Raw genomic sequence first — 24,553 nt, 5'->3', positions numbered from 1 at the left:
ACCATAGTACTTAATAATATTTTCTTTCTGTTACGATGATAACGATGGTGATGGTGATGGTGAATGTATCCAGAACGATTGACGATATTACGAATGAATATAATTTAATTACTTGCAGATATTCTGAGTACCAACAAGCATTTGGAAATAAGTCAAATAATACGTAAATATTTTTAATATTCAGTTTCTCATATACATTGTAATTGATTTTCTTCTCCCATACTCAGTCAATCACGCGGTTCATTTCCGGTTAGAGATTTTGGATCAGCCTCCGGGATAGCAGGTTATCTCCGTTCAATCAAAGCAGTTATAAGTAGGTAGTTATATTCATTTGACGTGAATAAAGTTTTGAGAATAAAATAGCTATACAACGCGTAAAACGAGGGCATAATAACTAATTACTTGCTATATTATATTTCTTAATCTGATCGTTTATCGTTTTGTCTACTCTTTCGCAACTATAATATGTTTAAGCAGTGTGTACCGTATCATCCGGGAAAGGATTGTCGACTCATAATATCGACTACTAATAAACCCCTCACATATCGACCCTTTACAAAATTCTTCAATTTTCGTTGTTTTAGGATAATGGCAATTTGCAATTTGGTATAATATAATATATTTAGTTTCTTAATAGAATTGATAGAAAGCGAAAAATTTGCAGAACAGAAATAATTTTCAGAAAGTTTGCCATCTAGTACGAATAAAGGTAGGTAGGTACCTACCACACAAATATGTTGGCAGGTAGGAAGACTTGTACAATCCACTTTCCATTCATTTCACTGTTTAATTGGGCACTTACTGATATAAAATATTGCTAATTTACTAAGAATTTCTTCAAATTATTCATAATCCAGTTGGAACGGGATTGCAGACCCTTTTAACGAATGGATTGATAGGTTTCCTGTTAAACTTTTATTGATAGGAATTTATTATCGCAATGTCACAATTTATTAATACGTGTTCATAAAAATCATAATATTTTCGCATTTCGTCATTATATATTAGCATGAACAAGTGTTCCGATATACATATTAGGAATTTATTCAAATATCAGGATTACCAATAATTTGAAGAAAATCTTAATAAATTAGCAGTACTCATTTCTCTCCGTGTAACAAGTTATTTATTTTATTTTCACATAGTGTCTGACTGTGGAGTATCAATTTACCAATAGAATCTTTTCAAATTCAAACAAGATATATATATATTAGTACCTATGATATATTTGACTAGATAAATATTTTTATTCTACATTTGAAATTTTTTTGTAGAAACAAAATGAAGTTTTGCAAGTGATTATTCACGAGTAATAAATAACTAGTAGGTATTTTACATACCTAATATTATCATTTTTGTAGGTATCTTCTTAACCAGAACCAAAACATTTTTTACCTTATGTCAACCGACGAGAAAATATCGCTTTTGCGAATGCGACAACTTCAGAGTTCTGAATTCAGTGCTTTCTGATTTGAAGGTGAAAGTTTGCTGAAAGCGTCCGATTATGTATGGTACCTACCTACTACGACCTTATTATACGAGGAATTCGCACTACAAAGGGAAACAAGCGGTACATACATCACTTATAACATAGAGAACCAATTTTAAAAAAAAATACTTTACCTTTTTTTTACTTTTTCCCAGCAACTAAAGGATTTAAAATCTTTTGGAGTCGGGTCCACGCTTTGAAGCATTTTAAAATACATCTGATACTAACTCCATAGCGACCGATTTTTTTAAAATTTGACCTAAAAATTTGAACTTCGGACTCCATTTGCTCGAAAACGGAAGCTCGAATGAAAAGTTATACCACAAAATCGACTCCAAATGTTTCGCTTGTACTACAAGTTTCCGGACACCGTGTATAGTCGGTACCTACCTTCATGTTTTGCTGCGGGACTTGCAGCAAGTCTATATTATTGAAAATTTGTTAATACTCTGATGCCTTCGAGTTTAGGTATAGATAAACAATACTGCCGTGGTAAGTAAAAACATAGTGTCTTCCTCGAGACTCTCAAGGATCACACTGTGTTATTAGTTACTACGGCAGAATATACATCGAGGGTAACGCAGCGAGAGTTGGCTGCAATAAAAAATCTTAACTTTAATTGCACTTGTGCATCAGTATGCACTTCCACCGGCGAGGAACAGACCTTTAACTTTTACGCCTGCTTATTGTCAGTAGCGGAAGAGGGACAGCAAGTGTGTGTTAAGAAACTTAGGTACAGCGTGTCCATATTCATATCGGTTCCAGTTCCATCGGTTCATGATATCGCTATTGAAGTAATCTCATTATTTTAAGTTCGCGTCGTTATTAATAGATTTATTAGTGTCAGTTTTTCTGTTACAATTTTTTCGTTTTACTTTTCATCTTATTTATTCATCGGACTACGTATTCTAGTTACTAATAAATATATTACGTAGACAATGGCTGATGCTGATAATACATGCACATATCTATCATTATATATAATAATTATATATATTTATTATTTTTTATTTTTAATAATATGTTTACATGGTACATAATTCATTTTACATCTTGTATTTTTTTACTACTCTTCCATTGAAAGCATTTGCTTGTGTATTTTTTTGTATTTTGTATTTTCAATTAACCCATTACTGCCCAGATATTTTTCAATTAATTGTAAGTATTGCTTTTTTGGTTTAATTAGACCAAAGTGAAAACATAAACTTTAAATTTTTTTGGAGAAAGTTGTTTTTCACTAAAATAATGGTTGCTACCGTATGGTATCGCTGGGCGGATATTGAACGCAATTGGTGGCAAACATATGGTTACTAGTAAGAGTGTAATAATCTCAAATCAAGCTCTTTAGAATATTATAACCGCTTAAAAATAACACCAATATTAACTATTATTATTACATAGTATTTTGTGATACTTGGTAAAACAATGAACTCACAACCCACATTATTGTACATCGTTCTAACAAACGGTTTGCAAGATTTTCGAACACATGGGTCGATAATGTGGTCCATTCGCTCGAATCTTATATCTGTCACGGCCGTTCTTCCCAACTTTTAGAAGGATCAATCTGAGGCTCCGATCAGCTAAGTAATTTGTTCAATAATATTCGATTCGCCTGTTTCCAAACAGCTTTACCATTGATTATCATAAGTGGCCCCGCCCACTTTCATAGACTTACTGAGGCAGGCTTAATCCAGTAGTTTGCCTTCCTTAAATTGGTAGATCGCTCAGTCGTCATCTTTCCGTTGGAAAGAGCGTAGTTGTGCCCTTGAGCAGTGTTGAGCCAAAATTTCGGCTCAACTGTTGATCAGTAGGATTGGGAACAGCGGCCGTCAATGTCTTTCTTCTGGGTCCAAAACTCGTGAGATAAATTTCAAAATTCCAGATTTCATACTTCATTGTTATTTATTCTGTACAAAAACCACGAATCGTGTCCAAGCATTCAGTATCCATGCATAAATTATCCTAAATCATTTCTTACCGCGGATGCTAATTCCAAAATTTGAGACACTTTTGTCCGTTAGATAAGTTCTGAACGCTACACCTGAAAATAGAGTGAATTTTTTTGATAAAACCGTGTAACGTTCCGGTAGGAAAAATTATCTTGAAAAATCCTATGACTTTCAACAACCATGACCACATAGTTATCAACCCAACTTGTTCAAATTACCTACTTCGTTTGCTTTTATTATTATTTTCTTTTTTAACTTATTTTTTCGGTTTAAAAAAATTTTGTAGCCAGCTCTAAGCTTGACTCACTTTAAAGGATAATAAACAGCTAATATTAGCCCCCTAGTTCCTGTTTGTCTACAAAGTTTCCGGACACCATGTACAGGGTGTATCAGCACGTACCCGAAGGATTTTATCCAGCGATGTCTGAGCATATTTAGAATAAAAATTTAGATGTTATTTTGTTGTCCGATAATTTTTTTTTAAGAAAACAAAAGTATCTATATTTTTCTATCACACGTCGCCACTGGGCACCTACAGCCATCACACTAATACGCACTCCGTCTCGTTCCAACAGCACCTTACAGATGAGACAGAGTGGGTATCGCGTGAGTCGTTCCAACGCGTGGCAGTGTGTTCATTGGCGATTTTATTTTTGTTTATTTTTAAAAAAATATCAAAACGACATCTACATTTTCAAATCAAATAAAGCATTTCTAAAAACCGCGGTAAACGCCTGGGTGATCATTAAAATTAATTATATTCGGATAATTTTTATTTTTTTCGATTTTAATTTTTAGTTTTCATGAAAAATAATCTCAAATGTGTTAGGACTGTTAGGTATTAGGTATTTACATGCCGACTTGGCAATTCGGCGCCCGGAGCAGAATGCTCCAATTGCGCCCATATAGGGCCGGCCCTGACTAAACAAATTCATTTTCATGTAAAACAAAACGTATGAATAATGATTGATTTTCATTTGAACGTATTTGTGTTATTATATATGATTTGTAAGTAAAATGGATAATAGATTTGCCCTGACATGAAATCTGAGCATCATTTCGAGGAGTTGGAGGCAAACCACGTGACCACATTTTTGACACCAGGAGGGTTCGCGAATGCTTTGAATAAACTACGACATCAGTCGTACGTTGACCGCCGGAGAGCGCATATTGAAATAACCAGACCCTCCGCAGAAAAGCAAAATTCGCTAACGTAAACAGCGCAGTCCACTGTGGGACTTTTCTGCGCAGGATACGAATGTTCGTAAAAACCGAACCGCCTTCAAATCAGGATGCTAAAAATGATTGAGGTGGGTAAATTATTTTACATTTGTAAAAATGTGTCTAAGTAAATAGTCCAACAAAAATTCAATTTTGGAAACAAGCCCGAACTTTTATTCATCGGATTTGGGATTTATAGTTGGTATTTTTACGCAGCCAGCAATTTGCGCGCCATTGTAAAAATAAAAAAAAGTGGGTGTGTCAAGCCTACGCAAGACAGAAGTGAAACTTCTAGTTTCAGCTGATGCTTGGCGTGGCGCAGTTCGCTGGTGTCTGAGAGAGAGGAAAGAAGAGAAGAGAGAGAACGTTCGTGAGCGGCTCCCCCACCTCAACAAGGTTTCACTTCAAAAATGCCACAGCCGAGAATCGAACCTCGCTTAACTGATTGAAAGCCAACCACGCTGAGCACCAACTGTAAGCAAAGCCGCATAAATTGATTATATTATGTAGGTTCTGAAAATATGAGAGCTTGTTATGTTTTATAATGTTACCTACATCACACCCAAAATATAATATATTTTTAAAAATAATGTACAATGTACAGAAATAGAATCCCACACAAGATCGCGTAGTGCGCTCTAGCGAACGGATATTTTATCAGAGGGAGATAGTTTTAATTTTTTTTTCTGTAAATTATTACATATTATCAAAATAAATAAATTAATTAAATAAATGTAATACAATTATCATAATATACGGATTAGATAATAATTTTAATCCAACACAATAACGCAAAGCGCGCTCTAGCGGAGTAATGTTTTATCACAGTGAGATAAGTGTTTTTATTATTTTGCAATATTATTTTCTTTTAAAAAATGTTCTGACCTACTAAAAAATAAGATATTGAATGAAAAAGGCGTTAAACAAAAAAATAATGTGCGATGGCCGAGAATCGAACTCGGATCAACTGCTTGGAAGGCAACTATGCTGACCATTACACCACCAACGCCAGTTGTCGGGATGAGCTAAGAAGCATTTATATGTTACTTCAAAACTTTGACTAGATCAAATGAACTTTAATCGGTGGTGGGGGTACCCGCATTTTCGTTTCGGTCATGAGTCGGTTTTACTCCGGTCCTCGAAATTGCATGACGCGCGTAAAGAAGTTTCACTTCAATAATTCATTCGCTAAAAGTTGATATTACAACGAGTTGCCAGTTTTCTGTCAGATTAATTTATTGGAAAATTACAGAAAGGTAGATGGTAGCGCCCCCCTTCCCGCTCCTCACTATTTGGTTTGTTCTCCTTTCCAGGATGGGACAGTCTATCAATTTGTTTGTCTATGACTTGAATTTAATTTCGTTTCCCTGTTCTTGTTTTCTGGCCCATTATAGCAATATAGGTAGGTACCTAATCGTGGGCAATTATTATTCCACGAAGGCATTCCTATGTTCCGCGTCATCGGCTAAGAACAGCCTACTAAAACAGCCTACTACCGGATTACCAACCTGCCTAGTTTCTAACAGTAATCATGGCGATCCGCTGTCACGCGTAAATATTTGGGTGAATTCAAACAATCGTACGTAATGATGACATAACTGTAAAACCCAGACAGTTTATTTACCTTCATCAGAAGACAACGTTTAACGAAGTTAGGCCAAATTAATGTCGGATACAAATATCGCACCATAATTTCTTAGTAAAATTGAATGAATGATATTAATAATAATAAGATTCTTAAGGATAAGATTTAAGATAAGATTTTCGTGAAAAATTACCTCAGGGGCGCTGTGTACATATTGAAAACCAAAATATTTCCTTAAAAAATGTTGGATGTATTATGTATTTTGTAAATTTAAAAAACAACTGGAAAACAAAAAACACCCTAATTGTATTTTTTATTATTTAGCTACTTTGTGAACATTACTTACATGTAACATTGTGTTGCGTACTAAGTAGGTACTTTATTTTATATCAACACGCCGACCGGTTTCGGCACAATCGTGTTATCAAGACCTGAACGTTCTTTAATTCCGTGGTCATGACTAAGAACAATTTGGGAGGCGGGTATGGGAACCATGTATTGGATAACCAACGCCTCTGCCATAGATCACCCCGAGTAGTTCGCTACGTTTGGTGACTTAGGAGGGGTTCCCGGGTCCATGGGGGTGAGGATTATCTAGGCGTTGACGGCGAATGCATCTGCCCACCGATTGCGTGACCGACATCGGGAATCGGGAGAGGCTGGTTGAGGGAGACTTTTGACCTTTCCAGCAGGACTATCTCGACCCATCGCCTTGCACCGTAGTTCGAGGGATGCACTCATACGTCCGTTACTCCGAACACACTGATCCCCACATTCCTACCCACCCCTCGTATCCTTTCCCTTCCCAGAATTTCCTCTTCTTTCTTACCTTCCACCAAAGATGACATAGGAATTGGAAGAAATTATTTTCCTCAGGGCCTCCTGTGTAAAGTAATGTAAAAAAGGGTTTATATTTAATAATAAAACAACAGATGTATGTAAAGATTTTGAATCGATAATAATTCGTTCGTAAAATATATTATGCTCACATAACCTAACTATAACACAATTAATATAAAAAACTTACAACAATAAATATGCATATTTTTGAAGATTCAATATAAATAAAAAATTTAAAAAGTAATGTTCGATTTCATTAGTGATAAACAAAATAAACACTCGTTCACATGATGCGTTATGTTAATCGAAACGATCCAAAACTGTGAAAAATGCTGCGCTATTTGTGTGAACGAGTGCTAAAAGTCTTCTTTTCGTTAAAATCTCAAAAATTTTCAACAAGTTTTTTTTTTTGTTATGTAGATTGGTCCCGTGTAATCTTGCAGAAATCTTCGCTTGTCTCGCATCTTTGTTGTGTAACATTTGCTAAAAATCCGTAATATTGTTTTAAGTGAGATAGGTACATTTTTTTCAGCTTCACTACAAATTTTCGAAACTTGAATTTGAAACACTTCCAAAACCTTATGCTCGATTTTCTCAAAACAATGATAGTTCTTTTGCACTAAGTAGGTACTTGATAGTCGTGTAAAGTTATTTTGTACACCATTGAATTTTGCGATTTGTTGGTAGATAATATCAATTATAGGGTATTTGATAATATCGATGATTAGCTTGTGTTTGCAATGATTTCGGCATAAAAATATTCTCCCGCTATACAAATGTAGAGGTAAATCATTTTAAAGAGATAAAGAGAGAGCTAACACGTACATCCAATTTTTTTCAGGTTAACCCATTTTAAATGTACCAAAACATTATTTTATTGGGAAGCTGTGGTCGAGATGAAGGTTGACTTTGAAATGTAAATACCACACAAGAGACCTAACCGTCTGGGGCCAGCCAGACTATGGCATCCCCAATTGGGGTATGTTATATGGCTGATGGTAGTGGGAAGGGAAAAGAGATGAGGTGGGGAAGTTCCTGTCTATTTAGATCTGGTGATATACTAGGGCGATATTGAGAGTATCATCCACTCTGGAGCGTGCCACAAATAAGCTATATATTATTTTAAATGAATAAAATATCAAATAACACAAAATCCCCAAATAAAATTTACTTGCGCACGCCAAGATTTGAACCCGCGACCTTGAGATTACCCTTCGACCACGGAGGTCTGTTTTTGTTGTTGCTTTTAGAATGAAAGAAAAAAACATAAAATAACGAAATGTTAAATTAAATTGCGAAACTTAAACGGGTTTTTTTCCATTATTTCTGGCTTTCACCCTTCAAGGGTGTTCTTGGCCATCATTTAAAAATTATTGAGAAATGAAAGGTGAATTTAAACATTAATTTTATTTAAATAGGCAAATTTCAAAATTATAATGAAAATTGGAGTCGAGTTCAGACTTAGAAGAGATGAGATGTTGAATGGAGGGGAGGCAATTTTAGATAAGGCTTGATAGAAGAGAGGATATTTGTTTAGAGAGGGACAGCCAAAAAATATGTGATGTAAAGTTCCCACTTCTAGACCACAGAATGTACGATCTGGAGAGTCAACTATGTGAATTTTAAAAAGATGGGAAGGAACGGAACAATGTCCGATCCTCATTCGAATAAGTGAAGAAATTTCTTTTTTGGAAAAATGAGGGAATTGCTGAAACCACGGTTTTGATGGAATAGTCCTTTGTATTGAGGCATAGCAGGCTCCCTTGGATTGACTAGCAATGTGCCAATACTCCGACCAAACATTGTGGGATCTATCTTTGATGATGGAAAAAATGTCAGATAGGGGAATGTGGTTTACGAGGGTAACAACAGGGTTGGACGCTCCTTGTTTTGCCAAGGCATTCGCAATATCATTACCCATGACACCCGGGTTACTTCTAAGTAATTGAGTAGGTACCTACTGACTCTAGGTTAAAAATAATTAATTATAAATCAATTATTATAGTTTAAATGATGAAGTGATAATTGATTAACGTCGTTACGTATCCAGTATCTTTGCCTCTACAGAGTAAGAGGGGTAAGAGGGGACTGCGGGCGGGTGTTACAAACTAATTCATCAGTGTGCACACTGCAAACATTGAATAGTTAGGGTATTTTACTTTTACATTCAGACGTGTGCTCTTTAAAATGATTTGCTTTACCTACCCCCATTTAATAACCCTGAAAATTATTACAATTAATATTTATATTTCATGTGAACAGAATCATTCAGGAAGCATTGTGTATGGCAGAACTTACTCTTAATGATAAATTAGGAATCCAATCGCTTGAGTTACATTTTGAGATTTTATTTTTCGCATTTACTTACCTATTGAATATTTTGTTTTGAATTTCTACCCTTATTTCTAACTGCAAATGATGTATGTAGAGTGATACATAAAATCGAAGTATTACTAAAATGTAATGGCAAATTCACTCAAGTTTAAATAAACCATAAAATAATTAAACAAAGTAGTTGGTAATAAACAGTTAAACAAGTACTTAAAGCAAATAATTAATATGCATTATAATGTTGGTAACTCTCTTAAAAATAAAATAAAATAAAATTGAGTAGTACGAATTTAAAATAAGAATCACACAAAAATAATATTGTACACAAGCATTTGACATAATATTAATAAATGGAATACTATTAGTACTAAAAGTTGAGTCTAAAATATGTGCTTTACCTACTTACATTTTAAATGAATGATAATTAATAATTTAATTGCAGTATTGATTGTTTGGTTACTGTTTCCAAATAATATATTGTAAATAAGTTTGAGAAACAAATAAAAATTTAAATAATATTGTATAGCTGTAGAGAAATCATTTTGTGGTATTATAAAATTCGCTTATCTCATAAAATCACAACCATAATTATTTGTCACATTTTTAATAAAAATTTTGTTTATTTTTTATGCATTAAATTCCTACACTGTTTAATTTTATAAATGGACAGACGATTGAATTCGAGATGAAAATTATTTATCAAATCTATGATGGGTATGAAAGATGTTTGATGATTTTAAAAGTAATAAAAAAAACCTATTTATCAATTATGATAGGTACCTTCTAGATTGCGTCCGCTAACGGCAATTTATATGTAATGTGATTAATGCTATAAAACTTAATAAACTTTACCAAAAGTAATATACATAAGTCTAAATCAAATTGTATAATATTATGGGAGATAAATCTTATAAATTATTTCAATACATTATGTTGTATTTTCGCGTTTCTAGTCTATCGAAAAATAGTTATAAAGTAATATGGTAACCCTAATAAATTTAATTGGCAAAAGGGAGCTTTCCCGTCTAATATTATTATTGTCTATGATTTATTGCAGGAGATAAAACTCTCTGCTGGTATTATACATATTTATTTCTTAAAACTACTTTCACAAATTCAAGTACAGAAATATGTCACACAAATGAAACCAATAAAACTTACAAGGAACACTGTATTACATCCCAGATACGAAGTAGGTATTATTATAAATAAATAATGTCATCGATTTCAAAAACGTCTATTGGCATTAAAATTAAACAATGACAAAATATTTTGTCATCTATTTGCATCGTCGTTTATAAACACAGAAAAGCTTTCCGATAAGAAAACCAGGAATTGTACTTATAAGAATATGTAGGTAGGTGTCGTGGAACGACTTTCCATAGAAGTGTTTTCAGAAAAGAAAAACTGTCAAAAGTTTGAAAATAACTTTTTCGGATAGGTACGGTAGGTACCTACCGATAATTTTCTTTGATTTATTTATCGTGGAACGTTTTTTCACAACGAGTTCGTGGGGTAGCACTGATTTGACAAGATGGCGCTGTGCTTTGTGAAAGTCCAGTAAAGTGTCCTTTGTGAAAGTCTAGTAAATATATTTATATCACATTTGTTTGTTTTGTTTGAACGAGCAGATCAGAGGGGCGGAATGGCGGTGGGCATGGCCTCCAAGTCCCGCTGCAGGGGGCAGTTGTTGTTCTCCATAGGACTGCTACAGCTGCCATCGGGTTCTCCTTCGCCTTCACCTTCTTCGGCATCCACGAATCTAAAACAAAATAAAAGATTTATGATAAATCTTGTTGCATTATTTACGTATTTATTAATGCTTCACATATTATTACATTATCCTAAAAATACAAGCAATTATAGATTTCCTCCTTGATGGTAAGAAATGGACAGAATTATATAAAACAAAAACCATACATAATCATGTGTCACTGTAGTGAAAAATAGTACACGCTATTCTCCGAAACCGCCCAACCGATTTCAATGAAATTTTCTGAATGAGCATGGTTGGTTCCAACTTGAAGATGCAATGAGATACTGCGTTAAGTATTTAAGTAGATGTAATGTAGTTTTTTTAACAGTAACATTGTGGTATACAGTAGTGAATGGTGAAATAAGTCAGAGACGTCCGAGAACGACATTAGAAATAGTGTAGCATTGCAGGGGATCCACTAGTATTATAATAAAATAAGAAAAAATAAATTAAATTCATAACCGGTTTATATAAACAACAAATTAAAAAATACTCATGGCATGTCATTAAAACACTCTTTTATGGACTTTTATATTATTAATTTATCTGAAAATGTCCACTTTTGATAACAGGTTTTTGTAATTATTACATGGTCTGTTCAAGCAAAAAAATTGTTGACAGTTGCTTTTGCAATGATCCACTTCGAATAGGACAGAAGAGCGTGTGAAGCACGCTGGTACATTAAAATATCCGATTTTTGATTTAAGATATCTTATGGCGCGAATACATTTGGGAGCCGAAACGCGATCTGAGCCTCGAATTATGGGAAAGGAACGAAACAACAACAAATGGTGCGAAGCGCCGCTTGCGGTTTCTTCGTTTCTTTCCTATAGTTACAGGATCGGCTGTTGGCAGCACAAGAATAATTGGTACGAGGCCAAATTTATAGTGCGTTGATGTCACTTACTAGGAGTAAAAGTCGGGTATTTCTTTAAGGCGATGCCATACGTAGTAATGCAAAATCACGTGTTTTTGGTTTGAAAATTTGGTCGCCTAGAAATGTTTCAGATGCTTTAATTAAATAATGCGAGTAGAATACGTCTTGGCCTTTGAAATAATCGAGTATTTTTTATATAAGTCATTTTATAAGTCCAGAAAAAAATAATGTATAGGCCTTTGAAAATTGCTTTAAAGTTCAAAATCTCCTACTTACGAACCCATTTTCGTTTATGATTTTATTGTATAATGTGGCAAATTAAGTTATTTATAAAATGATCGGAAAAAAATTAAATATTTATGCCTGAACATCCACAAAATAAAATAAAAAGCACTTTTTGGCCATGTTTTTTTCTTGCATAAATCAAAACAGGCGGATGGTGTTAAACGGGAATTTAAACCTTATCGCCATCTACGTAAGGTTTGTTATTGATAGCGGCTCAATTTAAAATATTACACGACGCAGTGTATCGCCTTAAATGTAGATTAGACAACGATAGATGGGTAGATCAGTAGACCAGTGGAGTGTATGATCAAAGATTCAATAGAACTGTTACAATTTTCCAAAATTTAGATCAACATTAATAATTGTGTGTGATTGTTCCTTCTGTCGCCGGACAAATAGGTTGATACCAGTGTGTGGCTGAGTACTTACGTGTAATGTTTTTCTTCCCCCCGCATATCGCAAATGACGTTAGTGAGAGCCATGATGTAGTTCTTGGCGAGGGTGAGAGTCTCTATCTTGGAGAGCTTCCGCTCCATCTTCACGTGGGGAATCACTTCCCGTAATTGCTGGAACAATAATAGAACTATTCCATAAGGATTTCTTGCAAGACACACAATTTAGGGATGTTACAGTACAGGAACCTAATATTGAACAATTTTTTAAATAAGGCTATTTATATTTTCTATATTCGAAATCGTATATATATATAGTACGGATGATAGCTAAAAAAGCGCAGCCTCTTGGAAAATCACGAAATCCGACTTTAATTACCGTCAAGATAAATTGTAGTAAGAAATTAAAACAAAATAAATTCACAGTTCATGAGCAGAATTTATAATAAAATTATTATACGTAATTATTATTATACTGGGGTGACCGTTTCCTTTTCTGATTTTTCTGTTTCAGATTTTCGTTTAGAAATCACTAATATTGTCTTCAATATTTAAATATTACAATTTGAGGTTTTACTCAATAAAGTCATTCCGAAAAATAAATAAAAATATATTTGACTCATAAAAATATATAAAACTTAAAAAACTGTAAATTATTAAAAATCAAGAAATACGTATTTCAAATAAAGAATTATTAATTAATTAAATAATTTTGGCAGGAATTTGCAATATCTTGATATTAGTGTATGAGCTCACCCATAGAGGACAATAGATAAGTCTATTAGGTTATTTATAGATGGCGTTAGTTGTCGAGAATAATGGGATATTTAATTAGGTGAGAACCTCAAGGTCGGGGTCTATATTATTCCAACCTTCTGCTAATTAAGATATCAGTGCCATTGTCAATCAATCACAATAAAAGTCCACGTGTTTTGTTGAAGCCGGAGTTTTATTGATTAAGATTGTGAAGAAAACCCGGGATATCCACCAGTATGCATAATTTATCGGTTGTCTGATATGATCAGTTCCAGTATTTTAAATTAAAAGTTAATTGAACTTGAATAATTTTAGGCAACGCGTGAAAATTAATCATTTCACGCATGCACCCATCCTGCCAAATAATATAATCAATTTCAATGATAATAAGTTGGCCATGGACAACCTACATGCACCAGGATTGCAGAAAGTGCAGAAGTGGCAGTCGCAATTAGAACTAACCTCGAAGGCATCGTTGAGCGAGTGCATGCGCATGCGTTCCCGCTCGTTGCTCTCGAGCCGGCGCAAGTTCCGCTCTCGGGCCGAGGCGGCCGCCCTTCGCCTGCGCCCGCCCAATCGCCGCCGCGCGCCCATGCGCTCCACGCGCTCACTCCCCGAACTCTCCTCATCTGCAACAATTAAGGATTCACATTTTATACATCTGCAACAATTAAGGATTCACATTTTATACATCTGCGACAATTAAGGATTCACATTTTATACATCTGCGACAATTGAGGATTCACATTTTATACATGTTCAACAATTGAGGATTCACATTTTATACATCTGCGACAATTAAGGATTCACATTTTATACATCTGCAACAATTAAGGATTCACGTTTTATACATCTGCTACAATTAAGGATTCACATTTAGGGACAATTAGCGACAATTAGGGATTCACACATTATACATTTGACTTTTTTTAAAGTTTTCTATTTGAACCCACCTCCTAGTCTAATCCAAGTATATAATTGCAGAAAATTTTACGAAAAGTAAAATAGAGATGTAGTGAATGGAAATGCTATGAGCCGCAGTAAAATTTTGACATTACTTTAAAATGAAATTAGTGTTTACCTTGTATACTTCTCGTCGTTTTTCCGCCGGTCTCCTCGTCATCAACGTCGATCTCTTCGTCGTCTCCGTCGGGCCAGCAGGCGCCACGGCCTGCGCTGGCCGGCGGGGAATCCGCGCCCGACCCCGCCAGGCCCGCTGGCCAACCGCCCCAGCCGCGCGCGCCCTCGCCGCCACTGCCCTGCAGCGGCATGCTATGGACCTGGAAAGGTTAAATAGAACGATCAGTTAAAGGTTAACAGGTATTACTGGAAGATGTGATAAAGATGCGAGTGAGAGAAAGAATTAAAGCGTTGCTTTAGGTTGGGATTGTTTCGAACTCTCGTCACATTAGATGTCTATTCAATCAAAAAAATCATAATGTAGACATTCTTAGCAATAACCTTCAAAACCAATGAAACGCGTACGATCATAAATTAATGCAATGGGAGTAATAATATTAATGGGAGCATCTCCTAACTTTATCTTACATTCCTCTTCCTCTCCTCTTTACCTATTTATTCGTATTGAGGCATTATAAAACTAATATATCTAAGGAACTTAACAGTAAAAAAGATATATGTTTAGAGAGAAACATAGATATACTGGTATATATTTATAGGTACTTGAAACAATCTATCCAAAGAATAACAGTTTGAAACAATCCAACCTTAGAATCATAGTTTGAAACAATCCAACCTAAGAATTATACTTTGAAACAAATCCAACCTAAGAACATAGTTTGAAAAGATCCAGTCTAAGAATCATAGTTTGAAACAATCCAACCTGAGAATCATAGTTTGAAACAACTAAACCTAAAAATCAAAGTTTGAAACAATCCAACCTAAGAATCATAGTTTGAAACAATCCAACCTAAGAATCATAGTTTGAAACAATCCAACCTGAGAATCATAGTTTGAAACAACTAAACCTAAAAATCAAAGTTTGAAACAATCCAACTTAAGAATCATAGTTTGAAACAATCCAACCTAAGAATCATAGTTTGAAACAATCCAACCTAAGAATCATAGTATAAACAATCCAACCTAAGAACATAGTTTGAAATAATCCAACATAATAATCATAGTTTGAAACAATCCAATATAATAATCATAGTTTGAACCAATCCAACCTGAGAATCATAGTTTGAAACAACTAAACCTAAAAATCATAGTTTGAAACAATCTAACCTAAGAATCATAGTTTGAAACAATCTAACCTAAGAATCATAGTTTGAAACAATATACACTAAGAATCATAGTTTAAAACAATCCAACTTAAGAACATGGTTTGATACAATCCAATATAAGAATCATAGTTTGAACCAATCCAAACTAATAATCATGGTTTGAAACAATTTAACCTAAGAATCATAGTTTGAAACAATCTAACCTAATAATCATAGTATAAACAATCCAACCTAAGAACATAGTTTAAAACAATCCAACATAAAAATTATAGTTTGAACCAATCCAAACTAATAATCATAGTTTGAAACAATTCAACCTAAGAATCTTAATTTTGAAACAATCCAACTTAGGATTTAAAAAAACCCTACCAAGAACCTTAGACAACTTTGAACAGAAGATATAGGTATATTTTAAAATGTTTAAAAAAATCACTTATATTAGATGTACCACCATAATAATAAAGCTACGCATGTGTGTATGTAGAGAGAGTGGGGGATTGGTTATTATGTTCGTTATTCTTTATTTAAATGTTAAAGAATTCAGTTAATATTTTTAGTGTGTTTTTTGAGACGAAATTTAAAATAAATATTAAAATTATAAAATTGTTTTTAATATCAATTTTTGTTTTATGCAAAACGGTTGTGTTTACATGTAGTTAAATTGTTGTTTATAATAAAAAAAACTAGAAGAGCTTCGTTATGATTAAAACTATTCTGTAATTGATAACTAAATAGGTAGTTTGTTGCCATAAATATTATCATTTGTTATGAAATGACGTAAAACTATTTAAATTTGTCAAATTTTATCTCAATTTTACACGTTGGTGGACATCGTTATCGATAAGATTTTAATCAGTATTGTCAAGTAGCATTTGATTGAACGGAACATGTGCTTGAATCGGTTTTTATCTATAGAGGTAATTAAAAATATATATTATCTTCATAAGCTAACGTAATGTAACGTAAAAACCAATCACATGCACTCATAAGCCAAAAGAGATTGAATATGAAACCATTCTGTGATATTGAAAATTCTGTAAAAATTGTGACCTCCATTGGGCTCCCTCAGCTATGAATCCGGAGGTCACAGGTTCAAATCCTAGCAAGTGCAAGTCAATTTATTTTATTTTACACTAATTTCACGTCTTAAAGAATGCTGTGAGGGGGTCTTTTTAAAGAAAGGAAGAAGTTCTAGGAAGTAAAAAGGTATGAGGGTAGTGTAGGAATATGGGTCAATGTGACCGGGAGTGACGAAATTATTAATCAACTGCGGTGCAAGGCGATGGGTCGAGAGAGTCCTGCCGGTAACGTAAAAAAGCCTCTGTCAACCAGTCGTATGAACCTGGGCACCCTTGCTTAATCACCAAACATAGCGAACTACTTTGAGTGACCTATGGCAGATATGTCGGTCATCCAATAAAAGTTCCCCGGGGCGGCGGTACCCATATAGCGTCCAAAGTGGAAATTATGTGGCATTTAACAATTTATTTATTAAAATAATATACAGGGTGTATCGGCACGTACCCGACAAACTTTAACCAGCTATTCTTTAGCGCATTTGGAGTAAAAAATGTTTTGGGCACTTTGCTGTCTGGTAACATTTTTTTTAATAAAAAATGTATTATTCATATTTTCACCACATGTCACCAATGTTTTATCCTTTGTCAAAGTTTGAAAACCCGTCTGGCAATATTTTGTTCGAGTTTCGTTGAATAATGTACGTACGTACCTACGTTGGCGCGCTTTTACAATCACAACGAAATGGCACGGCACCATTCGTCTCATTTTTAGCTATTATTATTTAGTTTGTACGAAAGAGCGAGGACACTTTTTGACACACTTGCTAATAACAGCTGTTGAACACGAGAAACAATGCAAATGACAGTGACGGAGTGTGGATTTTTTTTTTTTTTTTTTTTTAATTGAAAAAATGTTACCGGACAGCAAAGCGCCTATAACATTTTTTACTCCAAATGTGCTGAGGAATAGCTGGTTAAAGTTTGTCGGGTACGTGCCGATACACCCTGCGTCAACTACGTTCAGTCCTCCATTAATGGAGTTACCTGCATTTACCCTTCTTTCAATATCTCTGTCAGCGTTCTCATATCTCTAGAACATACTTCCTAAATACACAAACTCATCCACCTGCTCCAAGTATTCATCATTCAAAACTATATTACACACTATTTTCGTACTCTCTCTTTCAAACACCATGACTTTATGTGAACTTACATTCATTATTATTACTTCCCCATCTCCCTCTTCTCCATTTCCTTCCATCCCGGCTACATACTCTAATTGGGGAATTTGCCTGAGTCACAATGGCTATAGACGGATGGGAGCAGCCATAGACATTTGGTGATCAGGAGAGAGACATATGAATATTAGTAGACCTGCCCTAAGTGATTAAAAGCGTATTATTCCCCACTCCCCATACCGGTTCCATTGGAGCCGGCTGGGCTCGCGTATGGCTTCCCGTGAATCTTGAGAATGTGACGTCATCATTCTTGTTCGAACTAGCGTCGAGCTATGGTCGAGGCATTTTACGAAATAACACGGCAAAATGGTTGCTTGTGCTATGAAAACTTGTAAAAATAGATGTGAAAAAGAGAATAAACCCAATTGTCGTATTACATTCCATATGTAAGCATCATTTTAAGCTTATTCACGTCGTATAATATGAATCAGTTGTAGAAACATATACTATCACATCGAGCCAACATTGGTCGAATGTAGCGATTCTCAAGTGTGCGCATCGTTGTTACTGGGAAGTAAATTATGAACACTTATAAAAGTGTCTTAACTAAATACGTAAACAAAATATTCGACTCTGAAAATAGAAGAATTTTTTTTTGCCGAATTTGGACTTCGCAAATGTGTTCATAACGTGGCGAGTAATTTGCGCTCCCATGTAAAAATGTCTATTCATTCAAAAGCAGATTTTACTTTTAAGAACTAAATGTTGTTATTATAATGCGAGATGCCTATATACTGTCAGATTGATTTATTTACGAATCACAGTCAGCTTTACCCCCTTCGTTCTTCAACAGTTGATTTTACCCCTCACCTTTAATTTCTAGTCTATATATTCATATGTCTGTGGGAGCAGCAGACTCTAGTCCGATACTCAGGTTTGAATTCAACAATTGTAAAACTGAACTAATTCCCGCAAATGTAAAAATCGTAAGCGAGCCTAACTTAACTAATCATTATAAATTAGATAATAATGCTAGCAATTAACAAATGAAGTATAAAATGTACCAGTCTCAAGATGGCCGTGATAGTCTGAAACCTGTCCGATCAAAAGGCAATAAAGGTCAGTTGTATCACAAAATTTTAACAGTTCATAAAATTTTAAAAATAAATTCTCAAGTACTGTTATTACTTCAGTTAAGTGAAACAATCGTTCACGAAAATTATCATTTGAATTTTGATGAATTATTCAAATTCTGTGAAAACTTGCCCTTAGTTGAATAAAGTTTAAAAATCATTTGTTATGCTTTATTGATACGATGGATTTGCACAGCATTAACAGTTGAAAAATCACATTATATAAATGTAAGTTTTTCAGAATAATTTATCATATAAATATCTATGTGAAATCTCTTTTAAATATTTTTGTACAATACGTTCGTCGATTTTTTTGTTTGATGCATCCATTATCCGTTCATTCATGAAAAATTATTAAAAAATACACTGGTTCGCTTCTATAATAACACGAGGAAACCACAATAATTTGTTTTCGGTAATGATGTGGTTTCAACGAGTAGCTATAATCTAGGTACCTGCGCATAACATGAATGGCGTGACAAGTATTCGGAATACTTGAAAAAGGCAATAAACGTCAACATTGTATTCTTCAATAATTAATAATAAACGAACTATGTAGATAAAGTGCATATTGTCTTGCAGTGGGTCTAACTATCGATGATTATAAACCGATGTTGACAACGCAATAAGTCAGAATTTGATGCATAATTGCAACACTGGCGCATCTCTCTATGAATTGAATACTAATAAATTGACTAATAATGTCGAATTGTAATATTCACGCGTGTATTTTTTTATACTAAAAAAAGGAGTTAATACGTTCTTGAGATCATTAGTCATAACTCATAACTACCAACTTTTGTTTCTCGATGCTGGAACAGAATGATGTTGTATAAGATTTATTTCAGTTCTGAGAGCTTAGTTAGTTCACTCCCATTCATTATTAAGCCAATTATTTTCCATAATAAACGACATTATCCAAAAAGTTGTGATCCAAAATATTGACAGCTCATCCGACACCTCGGAGGCTGCGCTAAAAGTAACGACTTTGTCCACCGACTGTCGGAATCAACAGTGCTCGCAAGTATCACTAACTGATTATAGATGACGAATTTCTTCAATATCGTATTGACAAAGGGCTTTATCCATCGTCCGTGCTACACCTCTTGAGCAAAGAGTTGTCCGTCAATATTACTGTGTCCCGCCAACAAAAACACAAAATAACGATCTCTTGCAATAACTCCACGAAACTAGTTTATTTTTTTGATAATTATTTATTAATTTTAATCGTGTTTGAAATTATGACAGTTTTGATAGCGGGAAGGTGGCGAACAGAGACGAATGACACATTATGTAACAGAGAAAGAATAAAATAGACTTATAAAAAATAAGCAATATCGTCGTAATACTGATAGCCGAACGAACCCACCGTCAAAAATTTCGACCGACAATACGGAAATTTCTTGCCAGCAAGAAATTGTCATAAATATTTGCTTGTTTACCAGAGTCTATCAACTTTGTATAAAAAATCTACAATGATAACAGATTACAATACTTTGGCACGAACTTTAAATGTTCTTATTATCTCTAATTATCTATTATTTTTAATTAAATATTCATAATATATGTAAAAACCCAAAAAGGCGTTAATTGATACATAAAATTAATTATCTACACATGATCTTCTATAATATTATGACACTAGAATTTGTTTTATTTTATTTGTTTGTGTGAATATCGCACAAGAGTCCCAACTGCTCCCAACTGTCTGGAGCCAGTGAGACTATGGTATCCCCAATTGAGGTATGTTGTGAGGTTGAAGATAGTGGGGAGGGGAAGGAGATTGGGAAGAGGAAGGTAAGGAAATATCGGGCTGTTCACATCTGGTCACCAAACACAGCTAAAGCCATTTGAGGCAGAATATATTTATGCAAAAGCATAGATACAATTGTCTCTTATGTCTAAGTACCTTTTGGTTCTATCCCATTTAGCACGAGCTCTGTCTTTCCACTGCATGTCATCAAATATCGCACATTTCATTTAGTCGCAAAGAAAATTTCAAAATGACGATGAAACGAATCTTTGCATTGTTGAAATTTAAGCAAAGAATTGTCAGACATTTGGACTACGAAATACCCCTAGTGACTTGTGCCTCCCATCTTTAAATATCTCCAATCAAAAGCTCACCAGAAAGAAACGCATGCAGTTTCTTTTCGATTACTACGTGTATTGAAAAAACAATATAGATACTATGTTGTAATAATATGTTTCTTTGTTTGTTCTCCTCAGATTCAAAAACTACTGGACTGATATCGCTGAAAATTTCAAAGTCTGTTATAGGGAGTGTTTAGAAAGTGGTTTGAATTTTAGAAGAAGTTGGGAACGTCCGAGGAAGGCCTAACGCATTATCTCTGCAATAGAATCAGATACGGAGTCAATTAAATTCGATATAATGTAGGTAAGTTTTTAGATTCTCACGGCCAAAAGCATTTTTGTTGTTTGTTTTTGGGGTGTTATGTTCACACATCTTCGGATCTACCGGATCTGCCCTGATGATGGACACTGCAACGCTGTCCGAAACGTCGGCTAAAGAAGGAGTTAGCGTAACACGGCATAACACCCCAAAAACAAACAACAAAAATCGATATAATGTAGTTTTTTTTTTAATAGTAACAATTAATTGAATCGGGGACACCCGAGGAGGTCATGTTGGAACTATGGCACGATTTGACGAAACAAAAATTTATAAAAGGTAAACTTTTTCAATTCTTCAGAATAATATTAATTTCATCTTAAAAATAGACCCAGTTTTAAGGTACACTAGAATTCACAACCTCAAAACCTTACTCCAAACCATTCATAATCCCGAGTAACGCCGGGTACACGTTAGCTAGTACCTACATAATACAGGGTTTTCCAATAAGAGGTGTTATTTTGATATTCAATCGTAAAAGATCAATGGTTTCGTTGCTTGTGTGGCATGTAGTCCAAATCAATACAATCCAATTTCAGAAAAAAAAATCATTAATCATCTCTCGATAGCGCAATCCATTCACCGTAACTGTTGCTCCAGCCTCATTTTCGAAAAAGTAAGGTCCAATGACTCCGCCGGACCATAAACCGTACCAAACAGTCACACGTTGAGGATAGACAGGCTTTTCAACAATATCTCTTGGGTTTTCCGAGCCCCAGATGCGACAATTTTGCTTGTCGACGAAGCCACCGAGATGGAAATGGGCCTCATCACTCAAGAAGATTTGTATTTGATTCACTCAAGTGAATTTTAATAATTTCAATGGGTTGTTGAAGCGTGTATTGTTACATTTTTATTAATGGCGTAGTTTCTACTTGTCAAATGTCAAAAAATGACAGCTTCAAAAGTAACATCTACCGAAATAGTGGGCTATTAAAAATAACACCTCTTATTGGAAAACCCTATATAACCTAAATGCAACTGTTAATATTATTAAATCAGATTTTCAGTCTAAGCCTGACAAGGCCGCACTAATTGAATATTGAATCAACCTTATTTGCATTATCAAATATGTTCCAAAAGGCTACATAAAAACTAACGTGTTTCTGTGTTGCCATAATTGAAAATACGCGTACCGGCCAGCTCCGCGTCGGTAGACCGTATCTAGATGTTTTTATGGCAACTTTTTTAGAGTAAAAATGAAAGTAGTTTCTTTTTTGTTGCTAGGTAACATTTTCAAGTTACATGACATTCTCTTCTGCAGACACCTGGCGGCGATGTTGGCGCTGACCAATATAATACAGGTTCAGAAATGCCCAGGTGGGTACCCAATACCCAATACCAGTACCTACCTGCGAACTTTAAATGTCAATTATTTATACGATATTTAATACGCTCTCGCTTGCGATTCTTTACGTTTTTACTCTTTTAGGGTTCAAGCGTTTCAATTTTAGTTGATCAACTTTTATTGAACGACAAGATTTCTAAATAAAAACTTTGATCAACTTTGTTGGAAAGATTTACACTCGTCAATATTTTTGGGTAGGGGTGGGCAGGAATCTGGGGTCAGGAGTGTCCAGAGTGACGGGGGTGTGAAACTATCCCTCCCATTGCGGTGCAAGGCGATGGATCGAGCAAGTCCGGGTGGAGATGTCAAAAGGCCTTCCTCATCCAGTCTCTCCGGCCCACCACGCAGTAGGCAAACGCATCCGCGGCCTAGATCTGAACACACCTCACCCGATGAACCCGGGCACCCCTGCTAAGTCACCAAACGTAGAAAATCACTTGAGGTGATGGTATTCCAATAAATGGTTCCCGGGCGGCGGTACCCATACCCACCTCCCAATTTATTAGGTTTTTCACGTGTTCCGACATCGTGATGGTATATTCGTCATTTACTAAAAGTTTATCAGGAAATTTGTTAATTCATTCATTATGACCTGCAATCCCGTTTTTAACCGGATTACCAATAGTTTGAAGAGATTCTTAATAGAAAAACCTCACACCATGAACCCGTGAACCTCTGCTAAGTCAACAAACGTAGCAAACCACTTGGGGTGACCTAAGGCAGGGGTGTTGGTCTCCCAATAAATGGTTCCCGGGGCGGCGGTACGCATTGCCACTGTAAAAACCGCCACATTCATAAAGCGCGGTATTCTCTCTTTCTAGAACTGTTTAAATCATATTTATCAACGTAACACGAAATGAGATAGCAATACTTTTATGAGGTCATGTCAGGATTTTTTTTTCAGGCAAAATTTTCTTACCTGGCATGTCTTCTGAGATTGCCAAAGCATTTCGTTGATTAAAATCATCAATTTATTTTATTTATTTATTCTTTATTCACGAAATATTTATTTATAAAATGCTGTATAAAAAGTGGGTCGTGCCAAATCTAAGTTTCTTCAGATGAAATTATTCATTTGCTTTTCTTGTTACTTCATCACTACTTTCCAGGTGCAGTCATTAGCAATTCTGATATTTTTTATTAAATTGTTTATTGTGATTATTTACATGTATACACACAAAATAACATGGTCGGCGCAGTACGTGGTAGATATACTTGCGGTGGACACAATATTAATCTATCACATGTATTTATAGTACAATATCATAATAAGTTGGGACTGACCTCTGATAATAGAAATTAACCAATATTTTAGCGTTACAGGGTGTTTCTAAAGTTACCGTTTATTTCGAAGAAAGGTATTAACGTTTAAAAAAATATCTTAGCAAGTTCTAGGACTTGAACTTAAAACGCCCTGGACGGAGCTATTCGAGAATTTGAACTTTTTCTACAATTTGAAGTCGTGGGTGTTATAACGCATTAAGGCGATGCCATGCGTAAGAATGTAAAATCATGTGTTTTTGGTTTGAAAATTTGGTCGCCTAGAAATGTTTCAGATGCTTTAATTAAATATTTCGAGTAGAATACATCTTGGCCTTTAAAATAATCGAGTATTCTTTAGATAAGCCCAGAAAAAAATAATGTATAAGGCCTATAAAAACTGCTTTAAAGTTCAAAATCTCCTACTTAAGAACCCATTTTCGGTTATGATTTTATTGTATAATGTGGCAAA

The 24,553-nt window shown here is 34.7% G+C and overlaps 1 protein-coding gene across 1 annotated transcript in view; it reads right to left on the bottom strand.

Moving 5' to 3' along the window:
• Positions 1-7,190: 7,190 nt before the first annotated feature.
• LOC149418979 (uncharacterized) overlaps positions 7,191-24,553 on the bottom strand; it is a 121,153-nt gene continuing 103,790 nt past the window's right edge. Inside the window, exons 2-5 of the mRNA XM_089637626.1 lie at positions 14,566-14,764; positions 13,947-14,113; positions 12,766-12,902; positions 7,191-11,180 (exon numbers count right to left, since the gene is read on the bottom strand). Of these exons, the coding sequence (XP_089493752.1) occupies positions 11,051-11,180; positions 12,766-12,902; positions 13,947-14,113; positions 14,566-14,764 (633 nt within the window). The 3' untranslated portion in view covers positions 7,191-11,050. The remainder of the gene's footprint in view (positions 11,181-12,765; positions 12,903-13,946; positions 14,114-14,565; positions 14,765-24,553) is intronic.

Source organism: Hesperophylax consimilis, chromosome 12 (genome assembly GCF_061612785.1).
Source record: "Hesperophylax consimilis isolate HC1 chromosome 12, BYU_Hcon_1.0, whole genome shotgun sequence".
In the NCBI taxonomy this organism is placed as follows: Eukaryota; Metazoa; Arthropoda; class Insecta; order Trichoptera; family Limnephilidae; genus Hesperophylax; species Hesperophylax consimilis.
This window is presented reverse-complemented; position numbering and strand designations above follow the sequence as displayed.